This window comes from Schistocerca piceifrons, chromosome 2 (genome assembly GCF_021461385.2).
Source record: "Schistocerca piceifrons isolate TAMUIC-IGC-003096 chromosome 2, iqSchPice1.1, whole genome shotgun sequence".
NCBI classification, from domain to species: Eukaryota; Metazoa; Arthropoda; class Insecta; order Orthoptera; family Acrididae; genus Schistocerca; species Schistocerca piceifrons.
The window spans coordinates 449,281,172-449,300,903 of record NC_060139.1 but is presented as its reverse complement, the minus strand read 5'-3'; the positions used below and the strand labels follow the sequence as shown (position 1 = coordinate 449,300,903).

General features: G+C 39.9%; 1 protein-coding gene across 1 annotated transcript in view; it reads left to right on the top strand.

The window, feature by feature from the left end:
* The first annotated feature begins 758 nt into the window (after nt 1-758).
* LOC124775469 (extensin-like) overlaps nt 759-19,732 on the top strand; it is a 98,270-nt gene continuing 79,296 nt past the window's right edge. The window contains exons 1-2 of the mRNA XM_047250301.1: nt 759-843; nt 8,258-9,939. Coding sequence (XP_047106257.1) covers nt 759-843; nt 8,258-9,939 — 1,767 coding nt within the window. The remainder of the gene's footprint in view (nt 844-8,257; nt 9,940-19,732) is intronic.

The following is a 19,732-nucleotide window of genomic DNA, read 5'->3' as shown; positions in this document are numbered from 1 at the left end:
TGTAGTGAGTGGGACATCAAGAAGCAGATCATGTTCCAAAAACTGTTGATACACTTTTACAGTCAGGTGCTATGGAATAACATGCAGTACCAGCAACCTGTTATCCACTATGCCACAGCAAATGTTCATCGCAAAATAGAGTTGATGTCCTCTTACAGTTGTTATGCAAGGATTCTCATACATCCACAAACGTGTGTGTTATAAGTGTTCACAATACCCGCATGAGTAAAGAGGCTCTCATCCACAATCAGTACACCATGAGTGAACAGTGGATCAGTAGCATGGCACTCAAGTAACTGCTGACAGAAATTCTGACATCTTGGGTAATCTACAGGAGTCAGTTCTTGTACTTTCTGCAGATGAAATGGGTGGAATTGATACATCTGTAGCAGGTGCCATACAGTTGATTGAGGAACCCCTTCAGTGGCACTTACACAGTTGGGATGTCTGGTCAGATTTTCATCTACCATTTCCAGCATGTTCTCAATGCTCATGATGTAATGCCTGCCATAGATGACATTATCTATCAAAGATCAGAAATAAAACAGTTCCAGACAAAATTTTATTTAACATATTAGTCTTACTTTGATGAATACATTAAACCCATGAAGTGTGTGTAGTTACTTTTGAGTCATCCTGTGCAGTATGCTGCCCCGTTGGCATTCCAGTTCTGCAGTTTTTCATTCAGATATTTGTTATTATTTTGAAAATATTCCTTTTTTCTAATTTTGTAGAGTATTTCCACAGCACCTGAAGAGATGACAGCAACAGTAGCTGAAAATCAGAAACAAAATGGTAGTACACCACAAAGTGATGAGAGTACTGGAATTTCTCCACCTGAAGGTAGGTAGTGGCCATCTGTCACCTTGTAATTGCAAAGTACCTAGTATCTTATATAAAATATCTGCAAATCTACATCTACAACTGCATTTGCATGAATACTCTTCAAATCCCGTTTAAGTGCCTGGCAGAGGGTTCATCAAACCACCTTCACAATTCTCTATTATTCCAATCTTGTATAGCGCACAGAAAGAACAAACAGCTGTATCTCTCCATACGAGCTCTGATGTCCCTTATTTTATCGTGGTGATCATTTTTCCCTATGTAGGTCAATGTCAACAAAATATTTTTGCATTTGGAGGAGAAAGTTAGCGATTGTAATTTTGTGAGAAGATTCCATCACAATGAAAAACAACTTTCTTTTAATGATATCCAACTCAAGACCTGTATCATTTCAGTGACACTCTCTCCTGTATTTTGCAATAATACAAAATGTGCTTTCCTTCTTTGAACTTTATTGATGTACTCTGTCAGTCCTGTCTGGTAAGGATCCCACACCACACAGCAGTATCCTCAAAGAGGATGGACAAGTCTAGTGTAAGCAGTCTCCTTAGTAGATATGTTACAGTTTCTAAGTGTCCTGCCAATAAAACACAGTCTTTGGTTAGCCTTCCTCACAACATTTTCTATGTGTTCCTTCCAGTTTAAGTTGTTTGTAATTGTAATTCCTAGATATTTAGTTGAATTTAGGCCTTTAGATTAGACAGATTTATTGTGTAACCGAAGTTTAATTAATTACTTTTAGCACTCATGTGGATATATACTATGTGTACAAAACTGAATTAAAAACTTATCTATGTATACACTCTGTGAATCACTATGAAGTGTGTGACAGAGAGTACATCCCAGTGCACCAGTTATTATGGTTTTTTCCTGTTCCATTCATGTGTGGATTGTGGGAAGAATGATTGTTTAAATGCCTCTATGTGCACTGTAATTAATATAATATTATCCTAACAGTCCCTATGACAGCAATATGTAGGGGGTTGTTAGTGTATTCCTAGAGTCATCACTTAAAGCCAGTTCTTGAAACTTGGGTAGTAGACTTCATGGGATAGTTTCCATCTATCTTCAACAGTCAACTGGTTCAATTCTTTGAGCATCCTTGTGACACTCTCTCATAGGTCAAACAAACCTGTGGCCATTTGTTCTTGTCCTTCTCTGTATACATTCAATATCCCCTTCTAGTCCTATTTGGTATGGGTCCCACACAATTGAGCAATATTATGGGATGGGTCATACGAGTGATTTTTAAGTAATCTCCTTTGTGGATCAATTGCATTTCCCTAGTATTCTAGCAATAAACTGAAGTCTACCACCTGTTTTACCCATGACTGAGCCTATGTGATTATTCTGTTTTGTATCCCTACTAAGTGTTACACCCAGGTATTTGTATGGGTTCACGAATTCCAACTGTGACTCACCGATATAATGTTAATAGGATACTATGTTTTTTTTTCATTTTGTGAAGTGCACAATTTTACATTTCTGAACATTCAAAGCAAGTTGCCAATCTTTACAGAACTTTGAAGTCTTATGAAGATCTGACTGAGTATTAGTACAGGTTTGTTCAGGCTGTACTTCACTGTAAATAATTGCATCATCTGCAAAAAGGGTGAGATTACTATTATTGTTGTAAACGGAGATTTCCGCGGCCATTGTCACAGTCAATAAAATTCTTCTGGGTTTCTGACTGCATTGTCAACTATAATATTCTGACGTTTTGGTGACTATTGCAAGAAGCCTTACTCAGGGTGTTTAGGGAAATGCACCCTGAGGAAGGCATCTTGCAATAGTCACTGAAACATCATAATTTTATAGTTGACAGTGCAGTCACAAACCCAGAAGAATATTACTGTTATTGTTGTCTACAAGATCATGAACAGTAAGAGATCCAGCATACTTCCCTAAGTATACCTGAAGTTATTCCTACATCTGTCAATGATTCTTGATCTAAGATAACTATAGCTACATCCTCCATACAAAGAAATTTTCAGTCCAGTAATAAACACATGCAGTGCCATGTGTTTCAAACAGTGCTTCTAATGACAGTCATGTGTGCGATGTGAACACACCCACCGCACAGGCAGCCGCCCCACATGTTGGTTAACATTTCCCCTCCCTCGCGTGCCAACCACGTGATTCGGCAGCCATCGCCGTTCCCCGCGCGTTGCCAACGCCTCTCTCACCCGCACTGGTTACTCAAGGCAAAGCTAACAACAGGCAGTCGGTGCGCACCCCGATATGCTGTGTGTTGCACGTGCAGCCAACCTCTCCAAACAAGCACACGCCGTGCTCACGTAATAGGCATGTGACTTTCATGCTGCCTTTTCCCACCCACGCTAATGGCTATACCTCATCGCACCCCACTCGTCCCAACACTTCATGTCAGGATGTTACTCAGCCTCATGTGCAGTTCTCAGTCTCTTCCACCACTGATGGAATGACACACAAGATAATTACCACTGCCAGCCCTCCTATTAGGCACAAGGTTAAATGCATCAACCCCATTAAGTTGTGTGTGGCTTGGCAGCAAATTAACGAACTTCTGGAGGCAGGCATTCTACAGCCATTGGACAGAAATTGGTCTTCACTGATGCACCTCGTCACCAAATACGATGGTTCTTTTCGAATGTGTGGTGATCATATCACCAGATTCCTGTAGCACCGGAAGACATTCCACAGACTGCTATCATTATGCTGTTCGGTTTGTTCCAATACAATTTCAAGCCATTCGGCTTAAAGAATGCGGTGCAAACATGTCAACATTTCATTGACTCAATCTTACGACAGTTCGAGTTCTGCTTTGCATACCTGGATGACATCCTCATTTTCAGCAAGTTGACTGAGGACCACGAAGATCATTTATCTCAGGTCCTCCAGAGCTTGAACTCCAATGATGTCAAGGTCAACAATGATAAGTTCCAATTGCACCACTCTTCTGTGACATTTTTGGGTTACACCATCTCCACAGATGGAATACAGCCTCCCAAATCCCGCGTGCAGGCTATCACATCATTGCCACCCACGGCTATGTACAGAGAACTCCAACATTTCCTGGGTACTGTAAATTACTACCGCTGTCATCTACCTTCTGCCGCCGCCATGCTGGCCCCTCTGACAGGCTCACTGTCTGGCAAACAGACTTCGGGCCTTAAGCCAGTCCATTGGACTGAACCTATGCTAGAGGCCTTCAGAGCTCTAAAGACAGTGTTAGCTCACGCCATCGTACTCACCCACCCCAAACCATCTTCCGAGTTGTTCATCACTATGGATGCCAGCGACATTGCGGTCAGGGCAGTATTACAGCAACACAAAGGTGACATAGTTTCAGCCCTTCATTTCTTCTCTAAAAAACTGTCTACAGCACAGAAGAAATATTCTGCATTTGGCAGAGAACTTCTGGTGGTCTATGAAGCCATCAGACACTTTCACCCTGACATCAAGGGCTGTTCTTTCTTCATCCTTACTGACCACAAACCACTGGCGGACGCCTTCTGCAACTCTCCTGAGGACCCACACCCTCAGTGTTTCCGCCACTTAGACCTGGTCTCTCAATTTACTATGGACGTACGCTACATCAAAGGCATGGAAAATATCCCTGGTGATTTCTTTATGCAGATTAATAGTGTCTCATGCATCGTCGATTTATCCAACCTCGCCGCTCTCCAGGCCTCTGACAAGGAATCTCAAGCTCTCCTCATGGATCCTCAGACATCACTTGTGTTTACCAAAGCCAAGTTCCCCAGCGTTTCGGACAAAGTGTGGTGCGACTCTTATACTGGCACTATACGGCTGTTGCTACATCCCACGTTGCGCCGACAAGCCTTCGATACCTTGCATAACCTCACCCACCCTGGCATCCACGCCACCACATGCCTCGTCACTGAGCATTTTGTTTGGAAAAATGTTAAGCAGGACTGTGAAACCTGGGCACACAGCTGCATTTCCTGCCATTGGATGCCACACCTCTCCCCCCCCCCCCCCCCCCCCCTTGGCAAGTTTGACATTCCACAACGACGTTTTCGTCATGTACATATCAAACTTATCGGTCCTCTGCCACCATCAGAGGGCCACAGATATATCCTCTCCACAATCGACCGCGTGTCTCATTGGGTGGAAGCTTTTCCTTTACCCAACATCACAGCAGAAACCGTGGCCAACGGATTCGTCTCATCATGGATCGCTAGATTCGGTTGCCCATCCACCATCACCACCGACCAGGGTCGACAGTTCGAGTCTACACTTTTCATGATTCTATGTAACCTTTGCGGTATTAAAAAAATTCATACAACAGCCTACCACCTGCAAAGGAACAGTTTAGTGGAAAGATGGCACCGCACCCTTAAAACAGCTCTCAGGTGCCATGAATGCCTCTGGTCTGAGGTGCTTCCTTTGGTGCCACTTGGTCTCCATTCGACCTTTAAACCTGACTTACAGGGAACCATCTCTAAATTCGTTTTTGGCAAGAACCCGGTTCTACCTGGGAAACTTATCCTGCCTCAAGCACCCGAAGATTTCCCCACCTCCCCAGACTTTATTAGTAGAATGCGCACCCACTATAGACATGCATGGCTACACCTGCCTGTCAGTCATTCCCTGCCACACACTTACGTGCCAACCGCCCTCAACACATGCTCCCACATTATGCTCAGGGACAATTCCACTAGACAACCCCTGCAACCCCCATACCTTGACCCCTTTGAAGTACTCCGGAGGGGTGAGACGACGTTCAACATTATGGTTAAAGATTGACCGCAGACCGTTTTGGTAAACAGGCTCAAGCCTGCTTTTGTGGACTCCAATGCCCCTGTACCATCCCAGTCAGATCATCTGGACAAATTTTCCATTCCGGAGCCTGATAATTAATTAGCTCATCCCATTGTAGGGTCTTCTCCTTCTGATGATTCATCACCACAGTTCGTGGGTTTCCCAAGCATGTCATCAACCCCACATGCTAGTTTTGATGACGTTTCATCTACTGGAGAAACTGGCTCCCTGTCTTTCAATTTGTGCTACAATGTAGCAACTAACCACATCGACGACATGCTGATTGTCTCTTTCGATGACCTTGTGCTCATGCTCCTTACAGACACTGCAGACTTGACACTCAATGAGGAACTAGATGTCAAGACAGTGCATATCCTGTCCATCTCCCAAGAGTGCGATCCGTCAATAGTTTGTGTGTTCATCTCCTCGGACGGCTCGATCTGCATTAGGGGCAGGCACGCTCGCATGACACACCCCTCCCCACACCTCTACTCACAGGCCAGCCGACGCATCATCCGGCCCCGCTGGCTGTCTGATTATGATGTGGACCTGCAGCCCATCACCACACCCTTGCACACTGCCCTGACTGAGATGGAGCTTCCAGTCATGCGCCTGCTGCCTCGCACTACTCCCTCCGACACTGACACCCATACGACCTCCCCTCAGTCCTCAAAGGCCGTACTCCGTACTGCGAGGGGTGGGGGGGGGGGGGGGGGAGGGGGAGAGGGGCTATGTGGCGTCAATAGGTCACATCGACCACGTAAAGCATGATCTTTGAACTCTAACTGCTCTGACAAGCCGCCATGTTAGTGTAACAGTCAGCCTTTGTACCTTGTACAGTGTACATGTGTATCTTTCTTTGTGCTGAAAAGACATTTATGGGAACAGTTTGTTGCGTATACAGTTATCCGTATTCCCGTTTCCCATATGTCTGTCCAGTGCAAACTTGAGCCATAGTTCCTCTACATGTTCCTGTCATAAGCTAGAAGTTTCAAGTTCCTCATTGAGATATGACACTACTGCTGCTCTGTCCAGTTTGCTGAACCTGTAAATCTTTCTGCTTGTTTTAGTTGGCCTTTGTATTTTGGTGTTCACTGTTGTTATTACTGCCTCATAGTCACTGAAACCAGTTTTGATGAGAACTTCCTTAGTATCGTCAAGTCTGTTTGTTGCCATTAGATACAATATATTTCCATCTTGAGTGAAGTTCTGAACTATGTGTTATAGGTAGTTTTCAGAGAAGGCATTTAGTAACATTTACTTATCCTTATATATTCATAATATTTTTTGATTATATAGTAATTGCTGTCAGTACTGGTCAAAATATTTTCCCTAGTGAATTTTTCTTTTGATAGATAGTAGATGCTACACCATGTAAGCTTATTCCAGACCTTGCCCTGATTGTGTTAAAATACTTCTCATTGGTTATGAGTGCCCACAATTGAGAAGTGATTCTTTGAGATACTGTGACTGATGACTATTATTATATTCATCGTTCAGAAAAGCACACATTCTAAAATGTCACAGTATTAACTCTTTAGTGCCCTTTACTTTTATAAAACTGAACACTAACATTTACTTATTTACCTTTTTTATTGCTTCCATTGACCTACTCTCTCTATTTGTATAATAGGTATTGTTTTTATCAGAGATGCTGAGTCCCAGAGAGGCACAAGAAAAGACTGTCACAAATAATCTTTCGGCCAGTAAGGCCTTCATCAGAAATAGGCGGCATATACACACACATACACACACGCATGCAAATGCAACTCACACACACATGACTACAATCTCCGGCAACTGAACCCCAATCAGTGTGACTTCAGTTGCCAGAGACTGCAGTCATGTGTGTGGGTTGCATTGTGTGCATGTGTGTGTGTGTGTGTGTGTGTGTGTGTGTGTGTGTGTGTGTGTGTGTGTGTGTGTGTGTCGTCTATTTTTGACGAAGACCTTACTAGCCAGAAGCTTATTTGTGACAGTCTTTTTGTTGTGAATATCTGCGACTCAGTATTTCCGCTATATAATGAGTAGCATATTTCCTTTTCATACTATAATATTATTACATTCCATCCTGGATTTTCCAGTGTTTGATTATGTATTGTTTTTAACAATTTTTGAAGCTGTTACATGTTCTCATTGATTATAAACATTTGCCTCAGCATAGTAATAACAAAGAGCCTGTAATCATAAAAAATAAATGTGTGTTTGCTCACAATTGTTCATTAGTTATTATATATATATTTGTAACACCCAACGGAGGAATCATTGAATAATACCTTAGTTTAACATGAATAATTAATACATTAGTGGAAGCTGTAGGAATAATGAATAACTGTCCTCAAAATTTCCCATACCGATTATTTCTCCTGTTATATGAGAATAACTTTCTTGATCTAATTTTTCTTTCCTATGTTGTGTGCTCCTTTTTTACTCATACACTTGTCTAAGAAGGAAAAGTTTGCTGAAATAAGATGTGCCACATATTGAGAGACAGTAAAGAAAAACTCATTTTAAATTATATTGGTAGATTTGTATACAGTTATTGCTGAAGTATTGCTGTAATTACATGTACATTCTTATTATAACATTACATGTTTCACCTTGGACTACCTTAAAGCTTATTTGAGTTTATATTAATTTTTTCCAGGGGTCAGTATGCATAAAACAGAGAGGATAGAACAGAAAGAAGATAAGGAACAGCCACCTCATTCACCAACCCCAATATCTTCTCCTGCCGTACCACCTGCACAATCAGGCCCTTCATCTCCATCAACTGTACAACTTTCTCATACAGCTAGTCCTGTGCCAGAATTGTCATCACAAATATTCCCACACCAAACTCCTTTGCTATCTGGTAGACAACCTTCTCCACCCTCACCACAGTCCCCCCCTGGATCACCTACACAACCAGGCCCTTCATCTCTGTCAAATGTACGACCTTCTCATCCAGCTAGTCTTGTGCCACATTTGCTATTACAAAAACTCCTGCAGCAAATTCCTGTGTCATCTGGTAAACAATCTCTGCCACACCCACCACAGGTTCCCTCTGTATCACATGCACACCCACGACCTATATCTCCATCAACTGTACAACCTTCTCAACCAGCTACTGCTCTACCGGAACTACCATCACAAATGGTTCCACAGCACACTCCTTTGCCGTCTGGTAGACCACCACCTCCAACCTCACCACAACCACTCCCTGTATCACCTGCACAACCAGGCCCTTTATCTCCATCAACTGTACAACCTTCTCATCCAGTTAGTCCTGTGCCAGAATTGTCATCACAAATACTCCCACACCAAACTCCTTTGCTATCTGGTAGACGACCTCCTCCACCCCCACCACAGTCCCCCCCTGAATCACCTACACAACCAGGCCCTTCATCTTTGTCAAATGTACAACCTTCTCATCCAGCTAGTCTTGTGCCACATTTGCTATTACAAAAACTCTTGCAGCAAATTCCTGTGCCATCTGGTAAACAATCTCCGCCACACCCACCACAGGTTCCCTCTGTATCACATGCACACCCACGACCTTTATCTCCATCAACTGTACAACCTTCTCAACCAGCTACTGCTCTACCGCAACTACCATCACAAATAGTTCCACAGCACACTCCTTTGCCATCTGGTAGACCACCACCTCCAACCTCACCACAACCGCTCCCTGTATCACCTGCACAACCAGGCCCTTTAGCTCCATCAACTGTACAACCTTCTCATCCAGTTAGTCCTGTGCCAGAACTGTCATCACAAATACTCCCACACCAAACTCCTTTGCTATCTGGTAGACGACCTCCTCCACCCCCACCACAGTCCCCCCCTGAATCACCTACACAACCAGGCCCTTCATCCCTGTCAAATGTACGACCTTCTCATCCAGCTAGTCTTGTGCCACATTTGCTATTACAAAAACTCCTGCAGCAAATTCCTGTGCCATCTGGTAAACAATCTCCACCACCCCCCGCACAGGTTCCCTCTGTAGCACATGCACAGCCAGGACCTTTATCTCCATCAACTGTACAACCTTCTCAACCAGTTACTGCTGTACGAGAACTGCCATCACAGATAGTTGCTCAGGAAACTCCTTTGCCATCTGGCAGACCACCTCCTCCTACCCCACCACTGCACCTCCCTGTATCACCTGCACAATCAGGCCCTTTATCTGCATTAACTGTACAACCTTCTCAACCAACTACTCCTATGCCAGAATTTCTACCACCACAAGTACTCATAAAGCAATCTTCTTTGCTATCTCATGGACCATCTTCTCAACTCTCTCAGCCCTCTGCACGTGGCATTAAGAAGACCTCTAATAAACAAAAGGTACGTATTAACAAATGTGGAACTGCGTACATTGCATTAACGCCAATTTTTTAAGATCTTTCTTTTTCCTTATTGCTTTTCTCTCAAAATTTTATTTTTCTGAAATACAATTTTCATGATTTAGGAAATAGAAGTCCTTGGATGTGTGCTTGGTACATACTTAATGTAGTGCCATCACATATAAGGGCATTTCTGTCATTGTTAGTAAACAGTCAACATTTTACAATTTTTGAAATCCAAAATTAATACCTCTAGGGATGCAGAATGGTAAAGCACTTGCCCGTGAAAGGCAAAGGTCCCGAGTTCGAGTCTCGGTCGGGCACACAGTTTTAATCTGCCAGGAAGTTTCACCTCTAGGGATGGTGTAACATTTTTAACTACTCATCTTTCAATAAAGAACAGTTGTTCAGAATATTGGAAGACATTTCAAGTGGAAAGCTAACTACTGTCAATTAGATTAACATCATGAAGTTTACTTGTATTGTTACAATGCTTAGGAAATTAATGAGATATTGAAATGTTCCACTGAGAAGTACATTCATTCCTTTTTCTCATTTAGTGGTAATGGAAAAATTAAAGATTTTTGTTCAATAGTTAAGCTGATGATCTTTGTCCCTCATATTCCTGCAATTATAAAGTATGATTTTTTCCACCATGTACAAACTCTAGAGATTGATCAATAAGAGGATATGGAACAAAAATGGTCTAATGAACTTATGTCTGGAAATGCATGGTTTCCATGCTAGAGACCATTTATTCAGTCATACTTTGATACAGGGACAGCAGTTTAATATGGCTGTACCATGCAGCCACAGTTACAGATGGATGGTTTCCTCCTAGAGGGTGATACTCTTCCTCATATGTCATGTCCTAGGGCTGTCTCCTCCCACAGTAACTGGTAATGTTGTGTCCAGTTCACTTCTCTTGCTGACTCACCTTGTAGTGGATATTTTGTACACAGTGGTTCCATATTAGAATCAAGAGCTTGCTGACATGGTGTTTGCTTATGGAAAGGCAAATGGTAATGGCTGGTGGGCAGCAACGTTGTATCAGGAGAGCTATTACTGCTGACAAGCATTCAATACTTGCAACAGCGTTTCACCTTTTGCCTAAGACAGGCCCATTTCAGGGAGCAGGAAATCATGAAGGACATACCCAAAATGTTCATACACTGTATTTGGAGGGAAATGTAATTAACATTGTGGAAGGTGACCATCATATCAGTACCAGGCAGTTGGCCAGCCAGTACAAGGTAAGCCAGATGACTGTGGAACATTGTCCATGACAATTGTTACTATGTGTATTGCTTACAGCATGTTCAGGGCCTACTAGTGACAGACTTTCCACATCAGGAGCAGTTTTGTCACTGGTTTCTTCACCAGGCACCCATGATTCCATGATTTGTGTCATCCATCCTACTCACAGATGAAGCCAACTTTATGCATAGTGGTATCTTCAATGTTCATAATAGAAATCTGTGGGATATTATGTGGAACCCCCACAGTATGATGACAGTGAATCATCAGCATTGGTGCAGCTGGAATGTGTGGCCAGGATAATTGACGACTGTATTTTGGGACCAGTCTTCCTTCCACATCACCTAAAGGCTGGAACCCTCAGTGTTTTCTGCGGGTGACTTTGCCTCCCCTACTGAAAGAAGTGCCTTTAATGATTCAAAGGGTTATGTGGCTGCTACATGTTGGTACTCCAGTTCACTTTGCTGTTAATAGCCAGACGCTTCTCAATCATGTCTTCCCTGTTCGATGAACTTAACAAGGGGGTCCAGTTGCGTGGCCTTCCAGTTCACCAGATCTCAACCTGTGCAATTTGTGGTTATGGGGCTGTCTCAAGAGTATCATGTATGCAGAGCCCATTCCAGATGTGGAGACACTGGACCAGTGAATTCACACTTGCTTTGGCATTGTTTGGATGCAGCCTGGCCAATGTGAACTTGTGAGACTGAACATGTTACGGAGTGTACATGCATGCGTTGAGGCACATGGAAACCATTTTCAACACATATTGTAACTGTGGCTGCATGGTACAGTGTGTATTACCCTAGAGTCTCTGGAACAATGCATGAGTGAATAAATGGTCTCTAGCTTGAAAACCATGCATTTCCGGACATAAGGTCATTAAACCTTTATTGTTCCACGTCCTATCATCGATCAATCCCTAGAGTTTGTACATGGTGTAAAAAGTCTCCCTGTATAGTGACATAAATAAATGGCTAACATCTGAAAGACACGGTATAGTAAAGCATAACCCGAATGAGGAGAGTGTGTGATGTGTCTGTAGAAGCCGAGAAACCTGGGTTGCCAAGGTTATTCTTCAACTGGGTGGTCTAGTTAGCTTTTTTCCAAAGTTTTATGGTGGTCATTTACAGTTCAATTTCCTATAATAATTCATGAGCCCCAGGAAAGACTGTAATTCTTCGTTCATCCCTGGTGCTGGAAAATATCACACAGCCTGTATCAGTTTCAGATTGGTCCTCACGCCAACCTTACTAATAACATGTCCCAAGTAATTCACTTTTTCCAATGCAAAATGACACCTCTTGGTACTCAGTGTTAAATGTGCAGCCTGTAACCTCTTGATTATGACTTTTAGTCACTGCTGATGTATTTGTACATCTCTTGAACAAACAACTATGTTGTCTAAATACAGTGAATAATGATGAGGTTTTAATCCCTTCAACTCTCGAACTAACAAACGCTGAAATGTTGCTCATGCATTCTTCAAACTAAAATTCATTCTTCTATACTGATAATGTCCCCAAGGTAATGAAAATGCAATCGTTGGTCTGTCTTCCACAGTCACCTCCAACTGATGGTACCCACTTCTCAAATCCACCATCAAGACATATCAGTGCTACCCAAGATTATCAATTATTTCCATTATGTTCAGAATGGGGTAAGCATCATCTTACTGTTAAAGTGCCGATAGTTGCAGCAAAATTGGCACTTCTTTGAACTATCTGTAGATTTTTTGCTGATGTAAAATTCTTCTACAATCAGCTGCATCATGGCATTCTGTATCGCTTCTGGTACACCATTCCTCAAAGGAATCCTGTATTGCATCATGGGTGTTGTAGGCAACAGCCCCTGTGGAGAAACAAATCTTGAAATGCCAAAGATTCTTCCTTATGCTCTACCTCTGCTGTTCTCAAATTATATACCTTTTCATGCAATGCAATCTTATTGGTGCCCTGGCCTGTTCATAGCTCACTCCTTCTGTGCAGCAATCTGCCTCTTCTGGAGTCTCTTACATATGGCTTCAGCAGCCAGAGACAGTGGTCAACTGTGTGTGAGCTGTGTTTGTGTGAATGTGTGTGTGTATGTTGTCTAATTCAGAAGAGCTTTAGGGCCAAAAGCTTACTTGTTTAGCAGTCTTTTCGTTGTGCTTGTCTGTGATTCAACATCTCCACTATATGGGGAGTAGCAATCGTCCCTTTTCATAATATTGTTAATGTCTAGAAAGTCATTGATATGTATTAAGAGTAGAATTGGATTCAATACAATTATTATGAGGCACATCTGTTTTTACATGGTGCTTGTCTGACAAATTATTTAGTAGAAATTTATCATCAGCAGATGTATGAACTGTATTTTTTTACCCTGTTTTCGATGTAAGACTGAAACCACTAATTTACTGTTCTTCTCACACCTAGATGTAAAGTAACAGAATGGGCAACATTTAACAAACACTAAAATTCCAAATATATTGAAGAATGTCATACTACCAAGCAAAGTTTACATGAAATTACTTACATGGAAGAACTCAAATGGTACCATTGTCAGATTGCTGTATCAATGAGAATAAGTCAACTAAAGATGAACTGTAGCCAATTAAAATAAATAGTAATTAATTTGTAAAGATACTGCACTACAAACTAGAAATAGGTCATAAATAATGTAAACTAAATCCCAGTGAATAATTTGTGGAATTGATATGCAGGAAAGTGCTAGTAATTATCATGCAGCCAACTGTAAAGACAGAATTTATGTTAGGAACTAAACTTATACTGTGTTTTTAAAGCAGTTAACAAAAAAATTAAGACATTATTATGAATGAATGTCACATAATTTTGAAAAATTAGAATTATAATGCTACATGTTTCAGAAACATTGCAATAATTTGTTAAGCCAGATTCAATAACCATTTTGTGAAAAGGGAAAAATCATAATTGTAGATTTCATTAAATTGTGGCCCAAAGTGATAGAGAAGGACAAAATGGCATAGTATCTCTTTATATATATATGGCGACTGACAATATCATAGTTTTTGGTTTACTTGACTGCTTATTGTGGCTAAACTTTGTCCACAAGCCACTATCTTTGCCTGCTACCATCTGGTGAGGTGAGACATAGGAAACCATTTTCAAAGCCAATGAAACCAATATTTTTGTTAGGAAATGTTTAATTGCACTGTATTGATTATTTGCATGGAATATGTACTATCAGTGGGAGATCTTATAAAGGTAAATCTTTAAATCAGTTGCAGTATTTTGATTATATATTTGTTAGGTTTCAAGTTTATGACCAGAGATTATGCTTGTGTTGATGATAGCAAAGGGACATAAGGATACATCATTTTTGCACTGATTCATCACATGCCTTATCGATTTTTGAAATGCAGCGCATGTGATTATAAAAATCCTGTTAGAAATTGGTACAGTAAAAAGTAAGAACAAATACTACTTTTTATAAGTGAATTTTAACATTCTAAGTTCTCAGATATAACTTGGTACAGATTTTGGTATATTTTACTAATGCATATTGTTAATTTATTAGGATTACAATTCTAAAAGTTAATTAAAGTATAATATATGTTTATGTTCTAATATATGCTGGCACTAACAATTTTATAGCAAAAAATAGAGAAATAACTCTACTAAGATAATAAGTGTGTCAATTTGCTCCTCCAGGTACTGGTAGCCCAAAATGACATGCTGACAAAATTTCTGAAATTGTGAATTCGTAGTGAAGCTAATTATTTTAAATTGAACTCCTTATGCAAATGTTTCTCAAGAAACCCCAGTTAATGTAAGACTTGCACTTATATAATTTTAATTGGAATTGATGAGCTATGAAAGACAATTAACTTCTTAGCATGTCATTTCAGGCCACTTTACCCTAAGCTGCAATAGCAGTAGTCAAACAGAGTTAGTATCAAATCAGTCATGCCACAGTTTCAGCATCAGTCAGACATCATGTTTTAGACATACACTCAGTGTCCGTTTTATGTGTGTCGTGGCACAATAAACATGTTTTAAAGATATTTTGGCTGTTTCAGTTACATTATTCATTTGGTTAAGTCAACAAAATCCGTCTGATATATGGAAATTGGACCCAGATGCTATTTCAGTGGGAGGAAATGCAACAAATCTGAGTTACACCTCTCAATCTAGATTGTCAGTTATCAGCAAGTTATGTAAATGAAATGGTGTCAATGAAAGCTGGTAATGTGTAGCAGTATTGGTAGCATGAAAGATTGATAATATACTGCAGTTTATGATTCGGTGGTTCAAATCTCATTCAATTTGAAATCTCTACACCTCATAATTGTAAAATTCATCATCATTTTTTATCAATATGAATGTCTTCTTCTTTCTAATTACATACTGCACACAAAATTCCTGTTTGGATTTCAAATATAAATTCTTAATCATCGGTATTTTATGAAGGACTGTTAATAAAGGTTGCTTAAACTAAGAAAACATAACAGCTTAATTTCTGAAGGCAAAATTGAAAAACCAAATACTCTTTACACTAAACTCTCGCTAATCTGGCCCTCAGTAGTCCAGCCTCTCAGTAATCTGGTGCACATCCAAAAACACATACACCATGAATTATCATGCACAAAAATGCTTACTCAAACAATGCATTATGTACTGTGTTTGAAATTGTAGCTGTCTTTACAGTTTGTAATCATGTCTTCTAAAAGGAAACACGTTATGCTAGACCTCAAGCAGAAACTTGAAATTTTAGATAAGTTAAATCGAGGTTCTTCAGACAAAGCCAATGCTGCTGAGTCCAATGTTGGATGAGCAACTATTTATGACATCAAAAAGAAAGAAGATGTTATTTAACAGTACTCAACACAAATGGATAGTGAGCTGGGAAAACGGAAGGTTATGTGAAAGAATGAGACTGAAACTGGACGTAGCTGTTTATACGTGGTTCATACAACCATGCAGTAAAGGAATTCCAGTCAGTGGCCCATCATAAAGGAAAAAGCAGCTGCATTTAACAAACAACTTGGTGGTAATAACTTGTTTGCTGCAAGCAAAGGTTGGCTATCAAACTGGAAAAAATGACATGGCATTTGGTGGCTGACAGTCACTAGGGAAAGGCACTCAGCTAATGATAAGGATGCTGATGAGTTTGTAAGCGGGATACAAAAGATAATAGAGGAAGAAGACTTAACTGCTGATGCCTTCTATAATGCTGATGAAACAGGACTCTTTTACCAGATGCTTCCTTCAAAAACATTAGCTGCCAACAATGAGAAGGACGCTAATGGTTACAAGCAACAGAAACAGCATGCATCATTAATGGCATGTTGTAATGCAAATGGGAGTCATAAACTAGCACTTATGGTGGTTAGAAAATCCCAACATCCACGTTGTTTTCAATACACTGACATAAATATTCTACCGGTACAGTATTGTGCTCAGAAGAAAGCATGGATGGACAGACAAATATTCTCTTGGTGGTTCCATGAAACGTTTGTACCAGCAGTGAGAAAAGCGCTAAAGAAGAAATAGCTTCCACTGAAACCTATCCTTATAATTGACATTGCTCTCAGTCATCCTTCAGATGTTTCTCTAAAGTCTGATTATATACAAGCACTCTTTCTCCCACTCAATGTGACAGCCCTAATTCAGCCCATGGGCCAACGGATTTTGGAATCAATTAAATGTCATTATTGACATTCACTTCTTGCCTCCTTGCTGAACAAAAGTGAAAATGACTCAATCAAGACTATGCTGAAGCAATTAACATATGTGATGTTGTTTCCCAAGTAGCTGAAGTATGGGATAAAGTGGAAAACATTACCATAATGAAGAGCTAGAGAAAATTGTGGTCATCTATTGATGCTGAGTTGAATCCTGTAGTGAGTGACAGCGATGAGCCAGTCAATTTGGAGTTATCAATTATTTTGTACACTGACATGTTCCACACACTCCCAGGGGGAGAAGAAATTAATGATGAACATGTTACTAAGTGGCTGAATGAGGAAAACTGTGATACAGACCAAACTTTAACACAAGAAGAAATAATCAAAAGCATGCCAGAAAGTAATGATGAAAGTGATGATGGAGAGGATACAGGAGGAGAGAGCATGAAGATTTCTCACACTGCTGGTGCTGAAGCTGCTGAAGTCCTCCTGGAGTAAATTATGCAACAACCAGATACATGCAGTACCAATGTAATGCTTGTAAAGCGGTTGCATGATAAAGCATGCCACCATCGTGTATCATCATTGCGACAGTTAAAAATTAGGGATATGTTTCATAGTGAGTGATATGACTGTGTAATTATGTACAGTATATTGTACACTCAAGGACTAACTTTCTTTGAAAATTATAGTGTTTTTGGAGTTAATAAAGTATATCCTCTATGTTTTGAAATTGTATCCTTCAGTTTAATAAAGTACAGTACACTATATACCCTATGCTTTCAAAATAAATAAAAAGCAAAATAAATGAATAAAATAAATGTCAGACACTCAATAATCTGGCACTTCCACTAATCCGGCACCCATATGTGCCAGGAATGGCTGGGTTAGTGAGAGTCTAGTGTATTTGTACTATGTTCATTGTTTTATACCACAGATGTAGATAAGTGACATAGAAACATGGAAAACAATTCACTTTCACAGCATTGAGCCATAGAAATGCTGCTTTTTTACATTTGCCACTGTACTATTACAATTTGAACCCAGCAGAACTGATCTGTTGCTACGTTAAGGAATTTGGCCCAAGAAATAACAAGACTGTTAAGCTGACAGACGTCCTGGAACTAATGCACACAGCTTTTTCTCATGCCTTGCCGAACACTGGCAGAATATAGAACAGCACATCATAAAAGAAGAGGAGAAGATGCAGTATTTGGGTGGCTTCATGGAATCTGTTGTTGGTCTACTTGTTATCAGTATAGCAGATGACAGTTCTAGAACTGAAACGCATTTCTCGGATTCAGATAAGGATGCAGCTAAGAGATTGCCTGACAACTGACTGCAATTAATACCTTCATTGGCTACAGTATCTGACAGTATGGTGAAATACCTGCAGTACAGTTTTGCATGACACGTCACTCGCACAGAAAAATTACTCTGTGTTTAAGTTAGGAATTTTCATCACTCTTGTTTGTAGTTAGAATACTAAGTAAGGTGAAAACAAGAGCATTTTATGCTTTCTGTCTGGTCACCTAAGAAGCAAACAGTAGTGCTGGAGTTTTGCCAAATATTATTTTATCCTTTTTAAAAATTAAATGAAATTTGAGACTATATTGTTTCTTTGCTCATCTCTTTTACATCTGAACTGCAACTACTCATGCCATTGCAAGTTAGCTGGACCACTGGCTGGCCAGTGCTGTCAAAGGTTAGTGTGCTGCTGAAGCTGTTGTCCCGCATTATCGTTAAGTCTATGTGTGTGTAGCACAGCATAAAATGTATACCTATGATTGTACTTGACTGTACTGACCACAGCCTGGCTTCTGCTACATGTGAAATGAAATCCAATGAGATTGGAGCAAACACAGAAGAATACATGGTGCAATGTGTACATCAGATTTATTCTTGTGATGTACAAAGTATAGCAAGTGGAGTTAAAACAAAATCACGTAGATGCAAGAGCCCAAATGATAACATTTTTGGATTACTTATTGATGAGAATAAGTCAGCCTGAGATGAATTGTAACCAACTAAGAATAATTGTAATTAATTTATGAAGATACTGGACTACAAACTGAAATTATATCAAAAATACTCTAAACAAAAGTGCAGTTTATCATTTATGGAACTCATATGTAGAAAAGAGTTTGTAGTAGTGGTGCAGCCAGTTGTGAAGACACAGAATTTATCTTACAAACTAAAATCACACAGTATTCATAAATAAATTAACAAAAATAATTAAGATATTATTATGAAAGTATATTTCATACCATAACTTTGAAATGAGAATTATAATATTCTGACATGCTAAGTGTTTGAGAAACATTGCAATAATTTGTTGAGCCAAATTTCGTAACTAGTTTTGTGCAAGCATCTAAATCTTAAATGTAAATTCTATTAACTTTAGCTTAAACAATGCATACTGTAAATTTGTAATAGTTGAAATGACAGTCAGTATGGAATCATTCTTGCCATGGTTTTAGTGTCAGCCCTACATCATGCTTTAGGGACAAACCTGCGTCAGTATTATCTGTGATGTGATGAAATAACATGTTTTAAAAGTATTTTGACTGGTTTGGGTATTTAATTATTTGTTTAACTCTACAAAAATCGCCTGACATACGGAAATTGGAGCTAGATAATATTTTTGATAGAAATATTGCAACAAATCTGTGTTAAACACCTCAGTCAATGTCTTCAGTTACTAACAAATCAAGTGTTTGAAATTTACTCATGAAAACTTGTTACATTTTATAGTGCTTCTAGTTTGTTTAGCACTATTTTTGTGTTATATATTATCACTGAATGATTTCCTCTGCAGTAAGCTGTTGTCTCCTGTATATCTTTTTATATTTGTGATAATAAGTTAGGAAATGTGGATTAGTGTAGTTCT